The sequence below is a fragment of the Rhipicephalus microplus genome, chromosome 10, assembly GCF_043290135.1.
Source record: "Rhipicephalus microplus isolate Deutch F79 chromosome 10, USDA_Rmic, whole genome shotgun sequence".
Taxonomy (NCBI): domain Eukaryota; kingdom Metazoa; phylum Arthropoda; class Arachnida; order Ixodida; family Ixodidae; genus Rhipicephalus; species Rhipicephalus microplus.
The window spans coordinates 3,035,186-3,053,652 of record NC_134709.1 but is presented as its reverse complement, the minus strand read 5'-3'; the positions used below and the strand labels follow the sequence as shown (position 1 = coordinate 3,053,652).

At 47.1% G+C, this 18,467-nt stretch overlaps 1 protein-coding gene across 3 annotated transcripts in view; it reads left to right on the top strand.

The window, feature by feature from the left end:
* Positions 1-18,467, top strand: part of LOC119180577 (protein YIPF1) — an 80,764-nt gene that overhangs the window by 9,375 nt on the left and 52,922 nt on the right. For 2 of the 3 annotated variants that reach the window (XM_037431681.2, XM_037431683.2), the window contains exons 4-5: positions 8,407-8,590; positions 16,177-16,293. In XM_037431681.2, the coding sequence (XP_037287578.2) occupies positions 8,407-8,590; positions 16,177-16,293 (301 nt within the window). The remainder of the gene's footprint in view (positions 1-8,406; positions 8,591-16,176; positions 16,294-18,467) is intronic. The other variant, XM_037431682.2, reaches the window with a different exon arrangement.

Genomic DNA, 18,467 nt, shown 5'->3' with positions numbered 1-18,467 from the left:
TGTACGATGGAGTACGCCGACTGGGCCATTATAGGCTGGTGTGAGTGGTGGCCGTATTTGGTCACACCGGACGAAGACGTGACTGCAGTCATGCAGATCCTGGCTGACGAAGACAGACTAGGGATGTCGGTCCACTTTCAATGCTGATCGGATGCCCAGAAGTACGAAGGGGAGGTGGTCGAGCCAACGTTTTCTCCCTTGGCTGGTGAGCAGTGAGGGCAGCTTTCAGTTTCGATTAAGCCGTTCGACCATGCCATTGGCGGAAGGATGGTAGGCAGTTGTGTGGATGTGTCGAATGCCCAGAACCTGGTATGTTGGCTGGTGATTTGCCGTAGACGGAAGTGCGCCTCGACTTGCAGAAACCATGTGCTGGGGCTGTTGGGCCAAAATGATGGCAAGTTGACCTGGTGAATCGCAGCGGCTGCAGCACCGCTAGGTCTGAGGTCTTCTTGGGCATCAGGACCGGTAGGATTGTGGTAGAGCTGGCGAGACCCATGCGGGATGATCGGGCTGTGTGTTCTTTATCGGGTCACCATTAACTGTCGGAGCTAACGTGAGGAAGATCCAGCCCTGACAGCGTTCAGTTTTCGAAATGATTTTTTATTGTTGCGCTTCACCCGCCGCGCAGCCCAATGCCCATTCTTCCTTGACGAGCGCCGCATTCTGGGCCGCTACCTGATGATAAAGCACACCATCCTGAAGCTTGAAGTGCTCGAGTTGTCGACGAAGCCATGCATTGGGTGGTTGGGTAGCTCCTGAGAGGTGGTCTATAAAGCACCGACAGTACGGGTCAGCCTGCTGGCAAGAAATGAAGGGTTAGTCATCGTAGATGGGTGGCTGGTACAGTGAGGCGAGCAAGGCAACAGAACTAGGAGTCACCTCTGCACTGGGGTTGTTGGAGATGGCAGCGGGAATCTCGAACAGAGCCGTAGGTGGTAGGCAACGAGAAAGAGCTTCGGTGTCTTGACGTCTTTTGCCATATTTATAAATAATCTCAAACTGATACTCTGTAAGCGTAAAATCCAACGAACCAAGAGTCCGGACAAGTTCTTCAATGTAGAAAGCCAGCATAAGGCGTGGTGGTTCGTTACGATGGTGAAATTACGGCCGTACAGATAAGGATGGGACTTTTGTACGGTCAAACTACAGCAAGGCACTCTTTCTCAGTGATGGTATAGTTCTTCTCGGTTGCAGTAAGCACTCAGCTAGCGTATGCAACGACCCTTTCCCGTCCAGAGTCATCTCGGTGAATAACAGCACCTATACCACATCCGCTGGTGTCGGTACGCAGGAGTGTCGGGGCGGTCTCATTAAAATGGCGGAGTACAACCTTTGATGTGAGAGTTTCCTTCAATAGGTCAAACACTGACGGACATTCTTTGGGTAACACAAAGGAGCATTAGAAGCAAGTAGTTTGGGAAGTAGCGTACTATTGAAGCGAAATTTCACATGAAACGATGAAAATAGGATGCTAGGCCAAGAAAACTTCCCAAATACTTAAGCCATCTGGGGCGTGGGAAGCAAAGGACGGCAGCGATATTTTCGGAGTCGGGGTGAATTCCGTCCTTGCTCACTACATGACCGAGAACCTTGATGGATTTGGTGGTGAAACGGCATTTTTTGGTGTTGAGCTGCACACCCGTGCCGGCGAGGCATGTGAGAACGTCATCCAATAGCCTAAGGTGCTGAGAAAACGTTGATGAAAAGATGATACTGGCATCAAGGTAGCAGAGACACGTCTTTCATTTCAAACCACGCAGGACGGTGTCGATCACGCGTTCAAACGTCGCGGGCGCATTGCAAAGCCCGAAAGGCATCACGTTAAATTCGTATAGGCCATCGGAGGCTGAAAACACCGTTTTTTCTTTGTCGTTGTCCTGCATGGGAATTTGTCAATATCCCGTATGCGAATCAAGGCTTGAAAAGTATTCGGCGCCTTGCACTAGCAACCAGGGGATTTGACGTTGCAATAAGATCAAGCGTGTTAGTTCCTCGGGTCGGTTGGTCGACTAACTGAACTAAAGAATGATCAATCATAAGTTTAATGAATTTATTTGAGAATCGAGAGTTGGAAGTAAAAAGGTCCAGTTAATGTCACGTTAATTGAAATTGCCTGCTGACAATATTGTTGATTTAGGATACTTTTCTGAAACAGCACTGAGATTGGCGTGCAAATCAATAATGAAAGAAGAACTGTCTGGTGGTCTGTAACAGACTCCACTTAATGAATTAGTAAAGGTTGATGTGGTGCACTCCCATGAAATCTCCAGTGGGCTGCGAATGTCTACAATAAATGATGTTATGCAGTTTCTAATGCAAATACACCACCGATTTTTTTACCTTCACAATTTTTGTGATAGATCATGTCGCTAGTGTCTGGTAGAATCTCCGTTCGATTCCCGGCTGCGGCGGCTGCATTTCCGATGGAGGCTGAAATGTTGTAGGCCCGTGTGCTCAGATTTGGGTGCACATTAAAGAACCCCAGGTGGTCGAAATTTTTGGAGCCCTCCACTACGGCGTCTCTCATAATCATATGGTGGTTTTGGGACGTTAAACCCCACTAATCAATCAATCTGGTAGAATCTCCTGATGCAGAACGCCAGAATGAAGCAATGTTTCTGTTGGAGCTAGAACATCACACTCGCAGTTTTTAAGATGGGATTTCAACTTCATTTGTTTCGATGGAATGCTACCTATATGAGTATAGGCGAAACATAAACGTTGCGGCTCATTTTTTTTTTTTTTACGCTGCAGTTGTAAAAAGTCAGTAGCATTTGCCGGGAAATTTCGCGCTAGCTATCGTGCAGATAGCTAGTACACAACAGTGCAGACAACACGTGCAGACAACACGTTGTGGGAATATAGGCTAGCCCGCGTCCTTTGCGTGGGCTTTGCCGCCTTTTCTGCCGTTCTCATGTCCCGACATCTCTCCCCTTCTCCGCTGTTTGCGGCGCTGAAGAAGCGGAGTGACGTTTAGCCCCCTCACCCGGTAGCGGATGTTGACGGTGGCGCCGCGCGCGGAGTCTCCCGATAGGTTTTTGCGCGCTGCATCGGGAGCGGGCAGAGACCTCTCCAGGGACGACATTGGGTAAGCACGCGTTTCTTTTCCGTCCGTCAGCTCCCTGTGGGGCTCGTTCGGACTTCGCCAACAGCGCCTTGCGCCCGTGGCGAACGCTTACCTTATGTCCCCCCCCCCCCCCCTCTTCCGAACGCTAGGCCGAAGAGTGGTACGGTGTCCTAGTGCGTGGCCTAGCTACGCCGACCCGTCTCCCTCCGAAGCCAACGCGAGCGCCTTTGCCCTCGCTCGAGCAACCGGGCCTTGGTCCCGGTGTATCCGTGGATCACCTTTACCGCGGAAACGTGCTCGGGCACCCTGTGTAGTACATTTATGCCTGTGGCGTGGATAAACCTATTTGCTATCCTACCTTTCCCGCCGCGCCTTCGCAACGGGCTGTATTGCGTTTAGTGTTGCCACAGACAATAAAGTGTTGCGACTTTGAGCAGTATCGTGTTCTCGCCACGGCGACGATTAACGCGTGCCCTGCGGCTCGCTAAGACCGGACCCACGCTAGTGGCCGTACTCCTTCGGGATGCGTCACTACACTGGCGCCCAACGCGGTATCAAAAGCTCCAGCTTTTGACTGCTCTTAGCGAGTCAGTTCGCCTGCACGATTCGGGCTCGTCGCAACATGCCTGCTTCGTGGCATGCCGCGTGGCACAAAGAGGCCACTGCCTCTATCGACGGGCACCCTTCGGCGCCCATCCGTGTCGTCACCCCCTTTTGTGGTGAATACACATCCTACGTGCTAGCTGACGCACTATCTCGTGCCCCCTGTTGTCTGCCGAGAACCTGGATTTCGGCGTGACGGCCGCTTGCGGTGCCATAGCACATGCAAGTGTCGGGGACGAAACAGCGGAGAAAAGGGGGAGTCCCCATGAGGATGACCTTGGCTGCTATCCAGGTAAGCGGCGCACTGCATGGCGGCCGAGCGAGGGAACTTTCTGAAGGCCACCGTGCCGAGAGCAAACCAGTGACGCCGTGCACGTGGCGGTTGCTGCGGTGCTGAGTGGGCGCGACACAAGACTCCCCCATTTGGGAGAATGGGAATCGCTTTCGGCAGTGAAGTGCTACTGAAAACTCAGCAAAGTGATTCGTTTCGAGTCTTGGAGGGATGAAGCGCCCTATACGCTGCTTGTTCGGCGGCGGGCGCCTATAAACTGTCTTGAAGAAGCGCGGAGCGTCGTTACGCTGCTTTTTCTGCGGCGGGCGCGATTAAGGGGCTGAAACAGCGTGTGTCGCTGAGTCCCCGGCGGATTCATTTTGCTGGACCATGATGGGCTCCTGCTGAACTATATAGCCGCGGATGACAAGTTCATCGATCCGTTACGGTGGCTATGCCCCAAAAAAGTCTGAGAGCCACACTGTTGCGATCCTCTCACGACGAAACCAAGGCCGGTCACCTGAGTGGCTTCAAAGTTTTATGCAAACCGAGCAACATGGTGACCTGGCCCGGCACGAAGCGTGGCTTTTATCGCTTTTCCGTGCCTGCCACGTCTGACAAATGGTTGAGCCAAGGGTTGGCAAGCCGCCCGGTCTTATGAACCGATTGTCAGTGAGTGTCCGTGGTGCGTACTAGCTGAAAGAACCCCTTTGGGAAAACTTAGCCGTGCCCACATCGGAGACCTGAAGCCCTTTGTCAAGGTCTGACGAGCTCGCGCAAGCAACAGGCACACCCAGAGTGGCGGACCGCATTCGGAACTCGCAGCGGTATAATCTGAGGAAGCGGTCGCCTTCGTGATTTCGCGCTGAACGGCGGACTTCTCCACAACCGGAGGCCCTCAGTTTACTGTCTAGCTTTAGTATGGGTCAGCTTCTTTACGGCCTTTCTCGTAAAGTTGATCCCGCCCAGTCTGCTGCCAGAGTTTTTTTTTTTTTAGTGTTCATGGGTATTTTATGTTTCTTTTGTCTAATATTAAGTGTTATTTGTATTTTGTTTTAATCTTCCTTTGGACAGATATTGAATGTCATTTTGCTCAGTTTTACTTTTTTTCCCGTGTTTATTTCGTCTACCGCGAAGGGAGGTGTGTGTGACCTTGAGTGTCCGTGCTTATGCCAGGAGAGAGCGACGAAGGACGCTTTGCGCCTACGCTCGCGCAGCTGTCGGCGGTGTGTGTGCGTGCTTCTGTGCGTGTGTAAGTGCGTGACGCTTCAGTGCGTGCCCGTGAAGAGTGCGCATCGTGGCTTCGCCCCATCGACGTGGACACTGTAGGTACTGGGGGGCATTGACCTACTGACGTCAGACAGTCTGGCTGTGCTCTGCTCTCGGCCATCGTCGAAGAAGCCCTGCTGCATTTCCCACATGGCTCCTGCGCGAGGCCAGCTGAAAGCAGCTATATGCTGCTGGCCAATGCCAGGGTGCCTCGCAGCCAATTCTGGTTCGGCCTCCCTGATCACTGGAGATGCCCGGCTCCCCGCAATGCCCCAGCTCCGTCATCGAGCCAGAAATGCGGGGCCTCCGAACCACAACCTAAGCGGCGTTCGTCGGACTTGCGGCTAATCAAGAGCAGCAACGAGCCATCAGAGAGCCCCCTTCCGTGCCTCTGGCCTCGCACTCGGGCCTCGCAACCAGCGGACATTCTCGCGCTCCTCCGCCCCTCCATGCGGTAAACGCTATCCCACTTCAGCGCCATGAACGCTACTAGTACTTTCCAGTGCTCCCTTCCGCAATTATTTTTATAGTGTCATGTGTTTATTTTGTTTTTAATGTTTTTGTTTCTCCTTTGTCATCATTTTTTTTTTTTCAGCAGTTACAGGGCTGGACTGAGGTTAGCTGTCGCTCATAGCAGTGTCATTTAAACTGCATGGGTGACGGCTGCCTTTTGCAGACCGCTAAAGGGCAAATTTAGGAGAGGGGGATGTAGGAATGTACGCTAGCCCACGTCCTTTGTGTGGGCTTTGCCGCCTTTTCTGCCGTTCTCATATCCCGACATGTCTCCCCTTCTCCGCTGTCTGCCGCGTTGGGAGAGCGGAGTGACGTTTATCCCCCTCACCCGGTAGCGAACGTTGGCGGTGGCGCCGTGCACAGAGTCCCCGAGAGGTTTTCGCGCGCTGCGTCGGGAGCGGGCAGAGCCCTCTCCGGGGACGACATGGGGTAAGCACGCTTTTCTTTTCCGTCCCTCAGCTCCCTGTGGGGCTTGTTCGGACTTCGCCAACAGCGCCTTGCGCCCGCGGTGAACGCTTACCTTATGTCGCCCCCCCCCCCCCCCCCCTTTCCGAACGCTAGGCTGAAGAGTGGTACGGTGTCCTAGTGCGTGTCCTAGCTACGCCGACGCGTCTCCCTCCGAAGCCAACGCGAGCGCCTTTGCCCTCGCTCGAGCAAACGGGCCTTGGTCCCGGTGTCTCTGTGGATAACCTTTACCGCGGAGACATGCTCGTGGCACCCTGTGTAGTACTTTTATGCCTGTGGCGTGGATAAGCCTATTTGCTTTCCCGCCGCGTCTTCGCAACGGGCTGTACTGCATTTGGTGTTGCCACAGACAATAAAGTGTTGCCACAGACAATAATGTGTTGCGACTTTGAGCAGTATCGTGTTCTCGCCACGGCAACAGTTAACGCGTGCTTTGCGGCTCGCTAAGACCGGACCCACGCTAGTGGCCGTACTCCTTCGGGATTTGTGTACACCACAACGTACAGACAACGAGGTGTGATGTGGCGAAACGTAGTCAGGGTCACGGTGTTGGTCGAAGGACAGGTAGCGTCGGTCGATCCAAGGCCGGCACCCTTCCTCATTCTTTCTCAAACGCTTGGACATGGAACTGGACACGGACGGGAAGTGCCTAGCCAACGCTGTAAAAAATGACTGGCCGATGTCAGACGAAATGCCTGGCCAACGCCAGACAGTGTTAACGCTCAGGAACACGTTCAGGTGGGAGCCTGCAGCGGCCTTGCCACAGGCCACCGCTTCCCTGCCCTGGTAGCCTGCTTGCCTCCACTATGTCTCAGCCATGTTTCAGCCACAGTGCTTCTGGCTTCCGAAATTCCATGGAGGATCTTCATTGGATCAGTTTGGTCATGCTTACTCGTGCTGCTGCAGCGTGCGGTCGTCCTCTTTCTTTCTGAGTCATGTTGACCGAGTGGCGAACTTTTCAAATGTGCGCTTCACACATCACATGAGCCACCCTTTATAAAAGCTTTAAGCTCTTTTTATATTAAAGAAAGTTCTCGGTGAGTGTGTGTTTCACCACACTACACACAGTATGCAGTCCACAACACTGCCCTAAACTAAAACACCTACTGTACGTGAAAAATCACACAAAGAATAAACCCATTATCTACACCACACATCTTACAACTTTTGCCATACTTCGATAAACTATACAACACGTTACATTTCATACAACATGCCCGTTCAGAATCTCACATATTTACATGAAACGCAGTTCTGTTGTCTAAGGCTTAAATTCCAAAACAGCAGCCGGTTATTTAACTTCATTTTTAAGTAATGGCATCGCAGACAACCCAAACATCAGGCATTGCAAAATGTGTCCCTTCGAGCGGAGTCGGCGCTCTTCTCTCATCTTACTTCGAAAGAAGCATGTGCTTCTTCTCTGCTCAAGATTCAGCCCCGACAGGCGGGATCGGTGATTTATTAAAAGAACCTGATATTTCTGAAGACTCGTAAAAGTAACTTCTAATGGGTTTAGAACGTCCATTTTTGTTGCACTGTACATAGTTCTGATTTTAGATCATTGTGATATGCTGATTTGTTTTGTGACTCTGTTTACAAAAAAACTTGCCCCCAAAGGCGCATAAAATACTTGTATTTTATAAACTACACATTATCATCTTCTAATGGGTTTAGAACGTCCATTTTTGTTGCACTGTACATAGTTCTGATTTTAGATCATTGTGATATGCTGATTTGTTTTGTGACTCTGTTTACAAAAAAACTTGCCCCCCAAAGGCGCATAAAATACTTGTATTTTATAAACTACACATTATCATCGAAAAATATTTAAATATCTGAAATCAGCGTGCAAATACACATTCCCTCACCTAGTTTCGTCAGGATTGACTAAGAAATAAAAATTTTTTTAAGTGCCTTGCCTCAAAAGAGGAAAAAAGATTTTTTAGCTATTAGTACAAATGAAGTACATTGTCAATTATAGGTTTTATAGACCTAACATAGCAAGGTCTAAAAATATTCGTTGCACCCATGTTATGAAAGTTAGTAATCTCGAAATACATTTCAGATTACTGACTTCACGCGTGGAGGTTTCAGCGCAAAATTTAAAAGTGAAAATTCGACCTTTATTTTTTCCGTTTAGTGAAACCTACGAAATTAGAGTTCTCACTTCTGAACCAAGTAATTGTTTCACTTTAGTGTCCCCTCATAATGCCGACAGTTGCAGCTGCTCAACAGAGAGAGAGGCGTCGGCACACCATCATTCTGGAAGTTCAGCTTCTACCAGAGCCTCTTCGATGTGACCACCGATGAAGTGCTCAGGCGGCTGCTGTGGTCAGCCATGCCCCAGCTCTCGGGCCCGTCCTACCTTGAGAAGCACATCAGGCCTAATCCTGATCTCTATGGTGCGTGCAACAGTTTGACCTCATTAGAGCATCTGACATGGAGGCAGTATGTACAAAAATGCAATGTAGACATGCAAAATAGAAAAAAAAAGTACTTGGATGATGCTTGAGCTTCACCTTCAAGAGCAGAATGTCTTAGGGCAGTTGCACTCCGTGCAAATTGCCATTAACTATGCCGCAAGCAAAGGAACGTTTGTGCATGTATCATTGGCCATTTCAAAGCATCCTAGACTGTCTATGGAATGTGCTGTTGTCATCAAGGTGACCATGAACATTCCGACGTGTGACCTGGACTACTTTGACTGATGTTAGCGATGAAGCGCTGGGTGCTGTTATTGAGATAATGCCTTGTTATGCTTGGATGGTATGCTGACATATAGGGTAACTTCTTGGCAAGAGAACCCAAAGCTGCGCAGCTAACATCAAACTGTTTAAGGACACGCTGTGGAGCGTTTGTGTTAATCTTGCTGACAACTGTACAGTTGCTCAGTGTCCACTACCTCATAGATCGTGCTTTTTCTACTTGGCGAAATACCTGCTATTTGTCTGTAAAGTGCACTTGTATAGCTGCACACTTTGCACTCTAGTAAAACCACTCGCTCATAATGCAAATCACGTGTTTTGACAACTAGTGTGATTCCAAGATTCTGCCATGCATACTACATGTGCTAAGGACATGCGCTCCTTCCACCACATGAAATTCATAATGCCACCGTGCCTATTCAAATCGATCAATTTGAACAATGCATTTCAAGTTTAAATTTTTCCACGGTCGTGATATTTGGCACCTAACGCCACCTCGGTGAGAAAGTAGGAAACATGCAATAAGATCTGCTATGTTTTGGTTGTTTTTTTGTTTTAGGGAAGTTTTCTCTCGCCACCTAAAGTTACGGGTTCTTGTGTAAGTGCACCGATCATGTCGTCGTTTCCTCATGTGGATGTTCCTAAAGGTCGTGTTTCTTGCGAATCGATCGCATGAACAGCAGATTTTGAGGATGAAATCAGCAGCAGTGAGCCTGGAGAAAATGTTGACACATCAAATTTTAGCACCAATAACAAGAATGCGTCAAGTCAAGCTGTAACATTGAGCGAGTGTCGGCTGTATGTGTGGCACACATTTTGTTGTCTAATTAGTAGTTAAGGGCAGCGGAATGTATACTCAGAGCAATTTTACTCATTTTGAGGATTTCAACTTTCTACGGATATGATTCCTTGCCAGCGTTTATCAAGCGTGTGCAGTTTCTTTCAAGGTGAAACCTGGGGGTCAAAGTCTGAGGTGCACTTCAGAGTAGGGCATGCCGCTTTGTCCAGATCACCAATTCCTTCCAGCTGTCTTTCACTGTGCAGCTGACCAGCATGGTCTGTGATTACACGAACAAATATGCGTGGATGCATACTTTGGAGAGGCAGACATACGCGGAAAGAGCCGATTTGTGAAGGAAGTTTAGTCCTGATCAAGTGAAGTGCATTGGAATCTTCATCTACATGAGAAACGTTGAGTCGCCTCACTTTCATCTCTAATGGAATACCTCAGAGCTATTTTCAGGCCTCATTTATTTGTAAATTATGCCCAGAAGCCGTATTTTTTTCGTTCCTTGCTTTTCTAAGTGCCATGGACCCAAAGCACAGACCCCGTCCACGACGGCAAGCTGCACTACATAGCCCATACATTGCTGCAGCCTTACTAACTTTCTTTTCTGTGGAAAGAACAGTTTGTTGCAATAATTTTTGAAACTTGTGCAACCTTTTTGCAACATAAGAAGCTTCAAATTCTATATCTTGAATTATTTGTAACCTCTATATTTTTTAAGTTATCCTCCTTCTTAAATCATTCATTGTATAATTGCTATATAAACTTCTCATTATAAAAACTTTTCTCTAATGTGTGTAATAAATATGTATGCAACATTAGTTTTATTGGACAGAACAGTCTTTTAGCTACAATTTGGTATTAAAGAATGTAAGTAAGGCATGAGTATCTAGCCACAAAAAAAATGTTTTTTCACCTAGTAAAGGTGGTCCCTTTTCTTGCGGTTGCGAAAGAGTCAAAGTGACACTAAAGGCAAATATTAGGTCAACGTTGGTTGCTGAAATGGCGGTTCAAAAACCTCGTAGGGCTACATTTGCACCAAGAAAGTGCTTATTTTAATATAAATCGCATTTTAGCGGTCTGCATCAGGTCAGTGCATTTCAAATCATTCACTTAAAAGCAGTGGCGTATCCAAGGGGGGTAAGGGCGATTTCCCCTCCCCAGTCTCTGTCAGCACCCCTTCTTAATTCAGTGCTCGTAGTCCACCTCCTATTACCAATTAGGACAACTTAGTAACACCACTGTGAGCACGCATTAAAAATATTTATGGTACAAAGGAGTTTTTCTGCTAGTAAAAACAAGAAATTACAGCATATCTATGAGGTGAATGATGACGAGTGGGCAAAGCTCTGGAGGGAATCATCGGTAAACCATGAATTTTCCGTGTGATTCGCCCAGTCGATCATCATTTAAAGAGCCGTGCCGCTTGGGCCTCCCGCTCTCGTACAGCAGGATCTTGGCGGCAGCATCACGCAGCTTCACGGCGCGCTTCTGCCTCGCGGGCTCGCACATCGACATTCTGTTTGAGAGTGCGCGTTGCCGTCGACTTGCTTACTCACCACTCTGCAGCCTTGTCTATCCGGCGACTCCGAGCACACGTTAACAGCGAATGAATTTTATTACACTTCCACGAGCGTAAGTCGCCACACTGAATTGAATGATTACCTTCCACCAATGACACGCACCATATGTGACATCATTCCTATTATAACATCTTGCTTCTTTCGTCATCAACTCCAAGTACCACCCTCCAGTTTTATAACATCTCTTTTATAACATCTCATCAACTACAGGTATCGCCTCTTAAAACTAACTATAATTGGCTACATACTACTACTGATACTACCACCACCACCACCACCGCCGCCGCCGCCGCAACAACAACAACAACAGAGAGAACGACCCTCGCTCTAAGGAGCTTCGCCACCTAAAATGCGATAGACAGTCTGTGAAACCTTAACTACTGAAATCAATCAAGCCTATGTTGCAGCACGGACACAGAGAAAGAGGGGAACAGTTGGCGTGACAGGGCGGCAGGCCCTTGCAACTCTCCAATGCAGAAAATTGTCCCTCACGTTATGTGAGCATGCATTCTTTCTGTGGTAGAGATGGGAAGATAAAGGGAGGCAAACGCTCTAGCATTTCCAGCGATCCGTCAACAGGTTTCAGTGTTTGGGTACGGTGTTCTAGGGAGTCCAGTTAAAGGAAGTCCTCGGAAGAAGGGACTTTGCCCTCGTGGCCCGTTTGACTGCGCTCGACAGAGGCGCGTGGCCAGCGGGCCCATCTGTAGCATCCAAAAGTCCAAAGTCTCTTCAGGCATGCGCTGGTGAGCTGGCTCAGGCAGGGAACGCAAAATATGATTTTTTTAGCTAAGCTGGCAAAATATTAGGAATGCGAAAATTATGTGAGGTTGCAAATTATGCTAGTAAATACGGTATTCACATTATGCACACATGTTTGTATAGACTTTGGAGTTTGGGTGCCCTGATTTAAATCCCAGAACAGCTAACGCAACTTGTAACGATGCATAAGCTTTATGCACCACTCAATAGAGGCTGCCAGGGCTGCCACTTAATTCCCCAAAATTCTTTAGCAGAAAGTGTCAGGTTGTTTTCCATGTATGAACATACAACTGACAGAGTCACATACAGTTTCGCTTTAAAAAGCAGAGAAATAATTCTGCAACTAACGTAAGTTGTAGCTTCATGCTACAGTTAGAGTGTACTTTTTAAGAGGGAAGCTCTTAGAGCTCACTTTCAATGCCATTGCTTATCAGCAGAGACAGTAGACGCAGCTGCCACGCCGAGTTTTATGGCATGCAAGCCGAATACAGGGAAATCTCGGTAGAATGAACCCCACAATAATGAACTTTTCATATTAACGAGCTTTTAAAAAATCTTGCACCAACTACTAATAGTTTTAATGTAAAATTATTTTACTACTACGTACTTCAGAATACCGAACTTTTCAGAATAATGAGCGTTAAATTAGTTCCACATTATATTAACAACTCCCCATTACTACGAACTTGTGTTCTGAAATTCGTGGTGACCACCGGAGCGGTACGCAAGCAGACGACAAAGCGAACAGACGCCTTGCTTCTCAGAAGACGCGCGACGATGTGAAGGAAAAAAAGCAAAAACGAAAGAGCGACTTTCTTTTCTTTCATTTTGTTTAAACGCCGACGCTGCAGGTTTACAAGCGAGCGCAGAGACGAGGGCAGAGGGCAACACGAGAGGGCAAGGTCAGCGACGCAGAGTGAGAGTTGCGGAGCAGGAAGCATGGGCGCGGGAAACCTGAGACAGCGAGAGAGCAGAAAACGAAATGCGAGGAATTTTCTTTTTTTAGCACATTTTTTTTCTTCGAAAGAAACGACGGCTGTGAGCAGTGCTACAGTGGCTAGAATAGGGAAGTGTGATGAACGCACCGGCTAGCGCATAACGTCTTGGGAGGAAACCGTGAGGTGGCGCTGGCATACGTTTGCACGTAGGAAACGCACCAGAAAATTGACTGGTAAATACTTAAAAAACAGCAGGTGGCCAAACCAATAAGAATTATCGGTTAAGAAGAAAGTGAAGGAAACGGAGACGGATATGTGGAGAATTGGCATGATTAAGAACTCCGCACTAGTGATCTATCTAACTTTTAAGCAGGAAATTGCCAAGGAAAATATCTATGATAATACTCGGGGTAGTTCTCTACTGTTTGAGGCCAGGACGGGATAATTGCGAACCAAGACATATCGGGCCAAATACGAAGGGGTAGACACGATATGCAGTGCGTGTGGAGAGGAAGAAGAAACTGCCGAACACTTGATATTGTTCTGTAAAGGGCTTCACCCTATAGTCCAGGATGATGGCCCAGAGTTTTTCAAAGCACTGGGGTTTAGGGACAGAGAGGGCAAAATAGACTTCAAGCGGATAGAATTAACTAAAAGATTATATGATTAGTGGCTAAATTCAAGGCACGAGTGAAAATTAAACCCCTCACTGCAAAGTACGAATCCTCAACCTCACTTTTTAAAGGAAAAAAAAAAATAAATCTAGTTTTTGGTTCATTAAGTATTACGGCTTGGTGGTGCTAGCCACCGCACGATCTAAAAGGTATAGCCATATCCATTCATCCATCCATCCATACGTCACCCAGGGCAGTAATGTGCTGCACAGAGACAGGAATCAACCACGCACACAGGCGCTGTGAAACATTTAAAATATACTTTGTTGCTCGTGCATGGCCACAAATGGCAACTGAGAAAATATGTGAGCGCGTGACTGCACTGAAACATTTTATCGATGTGAAGTGGTAGAAGAGTGGAACGATGAACTCGGTTGTAAGCCATTGCTTGCAACACCTTCCACGGCGAATCATCATTTCTTCAAGCACTAATCTGTAAATAAAGTCCCATTATTCGTAACGTCAAACTCTGAGACGAGAATCACGAGCAGTATCTGGATGATAACCTTTTATTTTCTGCACACTGGTCATACAACGTATTGCCCAGTAGTGACTCGCTATCGGTTTACAACAATGTATTCTTAATAATTGGTCGCGCATCTTTTCTATTCCCCCCCCCCCCCCATCAAAAAAATTTATAGTTCACAAGTGCCCCCCAAAACATTGTTTCTCTTGGGCTGCAAGCCTAGGTGATGCACCTGAGCTTCAGGTACTTCCTCTTCTCACGGGAAGATACTAGCTCCGTGTGGAATGCCTTTGTGTAAAAACGCAAATGGATGAGCAGAAAAAAATTTGGTCACTTGATTGGTGAGGTTCGGACCATGTTGTACGCAGCCCAGTGTGACATATTTTTATTTTTTTTTTCAAGCAGAAAACAAGCTTTTCCAAGCTGTCACTGTGGAGCTCGTTGTAGCTAAACCACTTTGAAAAAGTGATTTCAAGGGCGTCTACAATTGCTAAGAGCTTCTTCGAAAGGCCTTCGCATAGGCGTCCGCGCGAGGGAGGGGGGCATAGGGGGTGCGCCCCCCCCCCCCCTATAGTCACCTGGGAGGGGGGCGCTAAATTCGTTCTATACATTGACTAGGCGGGGCACTCTTTTAGTAATCTAAAAGGAAGGCGTAAAATCTGCCGCATACACTGATGATAGGGAGGAAATGCCCTGCAATGAACCTGCGCCCCGCCCCCCCTTTCCTGAACGACAAGCACGCCTATGAACTTACCCGTTTCAATGCGGACAATTTTTCGTCATTTACAGTGTGCTCGAAGTGCCGGAAGATGTACCTCTCGTTGAAGTGTAGCTCGCACACAGCCGAGTTTTCTTGAAGCGGCTTGTCAGCACGCGGCATCGCTCTCCGCCACGGTGCAAACAAATCTTCGTCCTCTGGAACGTCTAACAACGCATGCTTCTATTTAACTGACTTGTAGCCTGTAGTGCACCCTCGCACGAAGGAATGACGTTGTTTTCACGCCATGAAAGTGCATACAGAAGCATTGGTGTCAGAGTGCCACTGCAATAATAATAAAAAAAAAACGAGGATGAACGCGTTCGACCAAACTGTCGGAAACGCGCAAACAACGTATAAACGACTGGGCGCGCCCCCACGCGGCTCCTCCTCAGAGGCTTCAGTGCGCTCCGTAGGCGCTGCTTGCCGCTCATCACACTTTCCTATTCTAGCCACTTTCCTGTGACGCTGCAGGTTTTCCTTTCGTGGCCTTGTTTTTTTCAGTCGTGTTTTTTTCTTTTCGATGATTACTTATCAAGTTTGCAAAGCAAGTCGGCATTCGTATTGCGGTGATACTACAAATGAGTTCATCTCTGCTTGGGACGAAGAAGCGGAAGCAGTTTTCGCTAAGTGAGACAATGGATATTCTTCGGCAACTGGAAGGCAAAAAGCAGGCTGTTGTGACCAAAGAACCGAATCTCACCTCAGGAATGTGGATGAGCTGGAGGCCGTCGCACTGCAAAGTTTGTGCTGCTCGCGTAAAAAAAAAAAGAAAAAAAAGAGACTTCTTTAAAGTAAACATGCATATTTTGGTGTTTACTTGTACATTTGTTTTTTTTCTTGTGAAAAACGAGTTGAAGGACCCATCGATGTAAAGGTAAGTTGTTTTGGTCGGTGAAAAATAAGTATTTAAAGTTAATTTTTGAGCTTTCACTATAACGACCCTTCAAAATAACGAACACATTTCCGCGGTCCTCTGAAGTTGTGATACCGAGATTTCACTGTACAAGCTACAAAAGGCCTGCGCTCCTACTGGGGTTGCCACAGCCAGCTTTACACGCAAGTTCTGGCGCTGAAGTTGGACAGGTTGTGGTTCGACTTGACTCTGTCCGTACCGAGAAAGGACCCATCATCAGCCGAGGAGGACACGTTAAGCCCCTAAGCTTGACCAAGGTCTCCTCTTCTTTTTATTTGTTTTTGTTTAGGTTTTTTCACAGTGAGTTTTCCCCTTAGCCATTGTACTGTCAAATTTTATAAATCTGCACTTCCAGTGTCTTGTGTTTGGAGTTGTTGCTGTAGAGGCAATGATGTGTGTACAGGGCCCATATGGGTTGGCCTGACACTTGTGGTGACCACGTCAGTGAGCAGCAATGTGGCTAGCTACCTGGAGACGGCTGGCCAGACCAAGGACTTCTGGCACACAGACTACACACGAGGTGGGCATGCACCCCAAAATGTGTTCAAGGATAAGTCCACACAAGGTTCAGGGGTAAAGTGGTGTGGAACATAGAGTGCCACTTCAGTGATGTTTTAACGAGAGGACTTGTCATCTTAAATGGGCCCTACAACATTTTCTTATACCACTGTCACACGGGCGCTTTTAAGCACGAACAGTGCCGATCTGGATTAATCACAATCTGGATTAGGTGCTTCTACACGGTCACTTTTAATCACGATAAGGCGCGATCGGGATCAAAACAAATTGCGATCCCTGCATCGCAATCTGTCTGAGAGATCGTGATTTCGTTGTCGTTTGTACCCCCTGACCGAGCTTGTTAAAAGCCCAATGAACAATAAAATTGAGCATAGTTCAATAAAAACACTTTAAAACGGCTAGATCTTTACAAAAAAGCTAATTCTATACTGTTTCAATTGGAACAATATCTGAAATATCGTATATTTTAAGATTTGTGTCGGCCGCATGTACTTATGGGAGAAGCAGACGACAAGCAGTCGATCGTTGCCTTCCGCGCTTAGTTCAACTCTCGCACTATTGGAGCACCTCAAAGCAAACCGATTATGAGTGTCGCAAGCCTTTTGACTACTTCATAATGTACGCACACTTCGTGGATCAATGAAGAGACCTGTACAGCAATTTATCGCTGGCAGGAGCAACTGGGAGACTTGAGGTTCCAGAAGTGAAACTCTGGCTCGTACAACGAGATTGACGCTTCGCTATGACTGGACAGCTACGAGCAGATGCTATCATAAATAAAAGCAAAGGTTAAGAATTTTACACAGTAAGTGCAAGGAAAACTCTATCGAATGATGGATTTATGAAAGTACGCTAGGGGGGGGGGGGGGGGGTACACAAAGTTTTTGACATTCAAGCAGTTATTCCACGAAAAACATTGCCAATAAAGGGCTTCATAGAAGTATTGTACACCGAGTTTTGTCAGTGATATGTTTTACGGCACACAAGTACCACCTGGTGCATTTCATCTGACCCAAGCTCGAACTGGATTAGCTTGGGACATGTAGCAGTAGTCGTAAAGTTGATCGCGATCATGCAAGCCGATCCGGATCACTCTGATCGTGATTAAAAGTGCCCGTGTGACACCGGCATTAGTCTAGTTGAATCTTATTTTAACAGGTGATACAAATATTACAGCACTTAGAACAGCTGAGAGATGAGCTATTCATTCTAAAAAGAGACAGACACAAGGACCAATAACTGAAGAGCTTCACAGTAGCAGAACAGAAAGTAGGCTCCGGAAAACTTATCTGTGCATGCCCATGCTATAGGCTAACGTATCAGTCCAGCACACGTCTACATGAAAGATAACCACATTGGATTTCATCTTTGTGCCAGTTGGCTCACGCATGCTCTTCTGCTATTCTCAAAATGCCATGCCTCAGACTCTTTATTCCTGTGCCGGTAAAATACTGCGAATTCATTGAATTTTGATGTGCACCTACACTTTTGACAATGTAAAGAGGTTTATATTTTTTAATCTTTCTTTACATAGCTATCAGAGTGTTTGATGAATGCAGGGTCTTGTACCAGCATAGGAATGAAGATATGCATTTGGTGGTTTATGCATAGCATATTGACAATACACATGCATGTACCAACCGTTGATTAACTTGCGTAAAGATCAGATCAAATGCCTTAACAGTTACTTTTCACATAGACCCCCATGCCTACCGAATTAGTAGGTTAGCCTATTGCATTGGCATGCACAGATAATTTTCGTGGGAATCTTAATAAGCTTAAATAGAGAATATAGCACAAGCTTTAAAAAAAAAAAAAAACTGCATTTCATTTTATAAAAATGTCGTCGTTTGGCTTGGAGGTATCATGTGGCCGCTCAGATGTTATTTTATAACTAACAAATTTACCAGTGGCACTACACATAAATAAGAGAGCTGGAGCTTGCGACCTGTGAGCAGCGTCATACCCCACGCCTGCAAGACGTACTTATAATTCCATCCTGCTGCTCTCTACATCACTATCCTCAGATTGGATGCTCCGATGTTAATGTTAGCTCATACTGCTTCTGTATGTGAACCGTGTCTCATTGTGTGTGTCTTCCCTTCATAGCTGTTAGATTTTTCGTGCTGTGGCACAATGCTCCTCAGAGTGTACATGCTGCATTACACACTTCGG